The 6,000-nt window shown below is 36.4% G+C and overlaps 1 protein-coding gene across 1 annotated transcript in view; it reads right to left on the bottom strand.

Annotated features, from left to right (window-relative positions):
* Positions 1 to 3,668: 3,668 nt before the first annotated feature.
* LOC122813663 (zinc finger protein 320-like) overlaps positions 3,669 to 6,000 on the bottom strand; it is a 151,396-nt gene continuing 149,064 nt past the window's right edge. The window contains exon 4 of the mRNA XM_044086105.1: positions 3,669 to 5,486. Within this exon, the coding sequence (XP_043942040.1) occupies positions 4,906 to 5,486 (581 nt within the window). The 3' untranslated portion in view covers positions 3,669 to 4,905. The remainder of the gene's footprint in view (positions 5,487 to 6,000) is intronic.

Genomic DNA, 6,000 nt, shown 5'->3' with positions numbered 1-6,000 from the left:
CTTACTCCTTTCTTTATATCTATCACTCTATTATTTTGTTTTTGGCAGAACTTAGTTCTTTATTAGTGCTACTGTGCCTCAATACTTTCTGTTAGTTTTCATTATAACATGCAGACTTTCCTAACAGTTCAGTTTACTGTTTTTATCTGTTTTATTATTTGTCTAATAATTCATCTTTTACATACTTTCTATAGACTTTTTTCCTGACATATATTATCTACTTCTATTAGATCAATTCCTCCTGGCTGATATCTTCCATGATCTTAAGTTCCTGCTTTCTTCTTTTACATAAATATATCTGGGTTTGCAAATTATTCTCCTGTTGGGGATTTTGATATTTTGCTTTGTGAAGTACTTTTAATAATAATATCATGGTATGATTCTTGCATAATATACTGAGCATCTAACTGCCTTAATGAATCATTAGATTGAGGTGTTTGCATATGGGTGTTCCATCTCAAATCCTTGACTTAGTTAAACTTCTACCTCACTTTCAGGTTGCTTCCTTTCTGAAATGTTCAATCTTCAATAAGTTCACTTCTGGGCTATGACTTTTTTGTGTATTGTTGTTTTCTTCTGCCACTTTGGTAAAACTGCCAGTATGGCCTAACATAATAAGGTCTAATGCTATAGCGGGTTTTTCATTTTCTCCTAATTATTTTTTTACAGTGTACCTCCTCTAGCCACAGTGGATATACCACACTGGGTACTTTTTTAATTTTGGGACCTGTGCACCTGGCCTCTTTGCCCAAGATAAATATGTTACAAACTTTCTGCATCAGTTTTGCCCTGGTATAATTATGTAAACAGGGTATAAAAGGTGAAGGCATTCCACAGCCACAATGCATTTAATATGAATTGTACTATAACCACCTCCCTCATTTTCCTCTTCCTGCAACACTGATTTCATTTCTCCTCTGAGACCCTTGTTGGTTTGTTTTTTTCTTCTATTACCACAGTGGCTATATACCTCATTCCTGAATCTTGACACATTTAAGGATTATATTATTAACAATGCTTTTTTTTTTTTTGTATTTGCCAAAATTGCTTTCCTACTTTCTTATGTACTAACAGGCTACTTTTTACCTAAAAAGATCAAATGTAGCACATATATAAGGTTCTTCACAGTTTAATTTAATTTCTCCAAATATTTTTTTTTTTAAAACTCCATATCAGGAAATGGCCCTATTCCTGTGCCATGGCATATTTTAAATTAATGGAAGCACTGTTATTCATGCAAACACTTGCCCAACATGCCCTTTTCTCCACTGTAGTGCAATCTCTGAGTTGTTATATATAGTTGATGGGGGTGGGTGGCTTAGCCCCCCCACCTAGGTAGGTTTTACTTACTTCATGTGTGTTTCATTTAAGTTTGGACAAGTGTTTACTTACCCTGGGAAAAAATTGCTGCTCTGGTATTTAAGGTTTCATTATTTTCATTTTGTGAAAATGGATTTCGATTATATGAGGTCTGACCTTTCAAAGTAGATCCATAAGTATATAAACTTTTGAAAAAGTCCTTTTGAGGACAAAACCACTTAATGGCTACATTGTTATGGTTTTCTGTTTAAATAAATGCTTGGCAAATTTCTTGTGTGCTTCCATCAAGTCCGGAGGTAGTCTGCTTGGATTTCTATTACAGATTATCTCTAATAGGGATATTTTACAGGAATGCTAGGAACCTATGGTCATTTGAACATGGAAGAAAACCTAGAAGTTACAAATTGGAGGTCTGACTCACTTAATGTAAGCTGAAGTTCAATGAGCTTACCTGTTGGGTCACTGGGGTCCTTTTGGTAAGGATGAAATGCCTGATGAAAACAGAGATGCCACCACAATTTCCAGTGGACTTGAAGCTATGATAGGCACAGAACACCAGACAACCCAGGCACAGAGGTAGTGCTGACACTGCATCTGAACCACGTTTCAGTCACTACACATACTTGGATGTAATTAAAATGCTGAAATGCCTCCAGATTGGGCAGTTTGTTATTTAGACTTCCGGCAACAAGAAGTGCACCTTAAAGATGTTTAGTTTATGATTTGATTTTTTTTGCTTAGTTTGGTATGTTCATTAGATGAACTATACCTAAAAAGGCACAATTTATTTATTTTAGATTGCTTACAAGGATAGCACAATGATCGCAATACATCATTTGCATGCACAGACTGAGTAGCAAAGGAACTGGCCAGTATGCGGACACCCTAGAAAGTGAAATGTAGGCCACATTATGCAAAGCAGGTAGGACTGTCAATCATCTCATCTCAGAGAGACACATACTGGACCCCCTGGAATATCATCAGCTACTTAGTCTACTGATGAAACCATGTGTTTTTTCTTTGACTCTAAGTATCATTTTCAGTGAGGAGAAGATGCTACTCAAGCCCCTTGTCATAGCCTTTCCCTTGATGGAAACATGTTCCAGCAAATCTTTCTGCATGTCTAGCATGTTTTTTTTGTGTCACATCCTTCACTCAAGCATGGACTATGATCATATCATAATTATACTTAATGTTGGAAATTTACTGCAGAGAAGGTTTTTAAGGCTTGAAATATCAGCAACATTGACTCTCAAGAGACAGCTAACTGTAACCCTGCCCTTGTTCAGCCTAGTGAGTACAGAATCAGTGTGCACAACACTGGAGTCACCAATTACTAGAATATTTCCTGAAGTTGATTTATTCTTGTCACAGGGGGAGCTTTGTTGTTTGTGACATGCTGGGTATGGGGTGTGTGCAACAGATGTATTTCAGGAGATACCCACTCTTATGATGTCTAATAGCTTAGGTAGTGAGATCTTACTGATATAAGGTTATGACTATTTTGCACTAATAGTTTGAGGATGTTGCATTTGTAAGAGTGATGGTGAAACAGATGTTCACCGTGTGCAAGATATTTCGAGGGGGCTGCCTCCAAATCAGCTATGTGTTTGCATCTCTCACACATGGAATCAATTTGGATGCGCAAGAGTGCATTTTCACTGAGCATGTGACAGTTAACTGCCTTAGGATGACAAGTGCTAGAAGGCTGGCAAAATATTTTCTCCATGTATACTGCACAATATAAAATCCCTTTTTATCATGTTTCTCTCCTTTAGGTTTTAAATACTTCCACTGTGTGTACCTTCTCTTCCTTAGTACTTCCTCAGTACAAGTGATATCTAGATTGATCAGTATTACTCCAGTAACAGTGATCTCTGGTTGGATCAGTATTACTCCAGTAACAGTGATCTCTGGTTGGATCAGTATTACTCCAGTAACAGTGATCTCTGGTTGGATCAGTATTACTCCAGTAACAGTGATCTCTGGTAGGATCAGTATTACTCTGTCTACATACAGTTCCATTTTAATTTGTTCCATTAAGGGGTTTAAATAAAAGAATATGTAACCTTTGGCATTTTTTCAGGTAGTGAGTTATTTCATTATCTACTGGAGATTTGGCATTGCCAATATTAGCAGCCCTTACATTTTTTGCAAGAGTTGTGTATTTGTTTCATCCCACAACTTATTCAAACAACTTCCATTTTTATCGTTTACATTTTTCAAAGACATGCATAACAAAAAGCCTCACCAATGTTTGGCTTGGCATGTTATAATCAGTATGGTATGCCATGTGAAGCCACATGTCATGAGGATGAACTCAATTCCAGTAATCATTGCCCTCCAGTTCTGACTGGATTTCATTCTTACATATGGTTCCAAACCTTTACATTATTGTAGACTTTTTCTCTTTTGAAGGATTACATTTTATTTGCAAACATTTTATCACACTGGAACATCAATGAGGATTCTTTTTAGTGCATTGCCTGCCTCTCAGGTAAAAAAATCATATTACCTGTGACACATCAGTGGGATTTTCCTTTGTTTAATTTCTCCAAATCTTCCGGGTAAATGTGCATTTTCCTTTGCACTGAGAGTAAACTTTTTAGTTGAAGCACTGGTTACATGTAGCACATTCAAATGATTTTCTTTTCTATGTATTCATTTATGCACAGACAGCAGTGTAAAACCATAGCACTTCTAATGTGTGTCTTCTTATACACTGAAATACTTACTTGTATCTTAAAAACCTTACCATACATGGCACGTTTATGTGTCATGTTTGTTTTTTAGAGTTTCTAATTGCATGACAGTATTGGACCTGGATCAGGGTACAGTTAAATTAGTATTTCATCAATCTTTAATGATTACCGAGAGTGTTGTTTTTTCTCATGTTCTACAAGGACATCCTTCCTTATAAAACTCTTGTTGCATTGTCACACTTAAATGGCTTCTGTGTAGCATGTATTTTTTCATGTCTTGTGAGAGCAGCCTTCCATATAAAACTCTTGTTACATGTGGCACACACATATGGCCTCTCTCCGGTATGTATTTTCTCATGTGTTGTAAGCCCAGCCTTCCATAAAAAACTCTTGCTACATATGGGACAGTTATATGATTTCTCTCCACTATGTATTTTTTCATGTAGTGAAAGATAAGCTTTCTGTGAAAAACCCTTGTTACATGTTGCACATTTATATGGCTTCTTTCTTGTTTTATTTTCTCCAATATGTTTTTTCTCATGTGTTGCCAGGACATCCTTCCATATAAAACTCTTGTCGCATATGTTACACACATAGGGCTTTTCTCCAGTGTGTATTTTTTCATGCTTTGTGAGACCATCCTTCCATATAAAACATTTGCCACATGTGGCACATTTATACGGCTTCTCTCCAATGTGTATCTTCTTGTGTACTGAAAGGCAAACCTTCAACTTAAAAGCCTTGTCACATATTACACATTTATATGGCTTTTCTTCAGTGTGTAACTTCTCATGAAATAAAAAGTAAATTTTCTGTGTAAAACTCTTCTCACATACGGAGCATTTATATGGCTTCTCTTTGTTTTGTGTGGGCCAGAAGATTACTATTCTGTATAAAACACTTTCCACGTCATACATTTATATGGTTTCTCTCCAGTGTGTATTTTCTCATGCATGGTAAGAGTACTTTTCTGTGTAAAGCTCTTCTCACAAATGAGACATTTATACGACTTCTTTTTAGAGTGTTCTCTTTCATGCACATTGAGGTTACCCTTCCTTGCAAATCTTATGTCACAAATGTTACATTTATAAGGCTTCTTTGCAGTCTGTATTTTCTGTTCTTTTGCAAGTGTTTTCTTCTGTGTAAAAGTCCTGTTGCATGTAGCATATTTAGAGTGATTATCTTCTCCAGTATCCATTTTCTCACTTGCTGACATGTTACTCTTCTGTGTAAAATTCTTATCTGTAGAACGAATGTAGACTTCCTTTCCATGGTGGGTTCTCTGGTATATTTTAAGGGCAGATTGAAATGCAACAGTACTATTACACAGGTCATCCTTATATGGCTTCTCTTCAGTGTGTATTTGTTTCTTATCTGCAGAGTTCACATCATATATTGAGTTTAGATAAGTTTGAAGTGTTGATTGTTGACCTTGAATCTCATGCTGATTCTGCCACCTGTTGACTAAACATGAAATAGATCATAAAATGTCAAGAAACTCTACAAAAATATTTTATTTTCTTTCTGCCAATATTTTTTCATACAATACCTTAAAAAGACTTTACATTAGTTCTTCTCTTGTTAAATGGAAATTTAAGGGTTTATATTATGTGATCGAAAACCCAAGTCAGCGAACTCCTATTCGCCAACCAATAAACAGCAAACTGTCATTTCTGCGAACAGCCACTTCAGTGAATTTTTTCCTAGGGGAAAAAATCGCTTGGCCAACAAGAAACGACGCACTATTTCAAACGTTTCAAAGTGGGGGGATGTGGCCCCACACCTCCTAACTAAATATATCAACTCCGAGATTGCACTACAATGGGGAAAAGGGCAAATTCAGGACAATGGCCAAGTGATGTTTTTCACCTAGGGAAAAATTTGCTGAAGTGGCTGTTCGCAGAAATGACAGTTCACTGTGTATTGGTTGGCGAACATGCATTTGCTGACTTGGGTTTTCGATCACGTAATATAGACC

This window comes from Protopterus annectens, chromosome 10.part0 (assembly GCF_019279795.1).
Source record: "Protopterus annectens isolate FY-2018-M chromosome 10.part0, PAN1.0, whole genome shotgun sequence".
In the NCBI taxonomy this organism is placed as follows: Eukaryota; Metazoa; Chordata; order Ceratodontiformes; family Protopteridae; genus Protopterus; species Protopterus annectens.
Note: the sequence above shows the minus strand (reverse complement) of the source record. Positions and strands in the feature narration are given on the sequence as shown.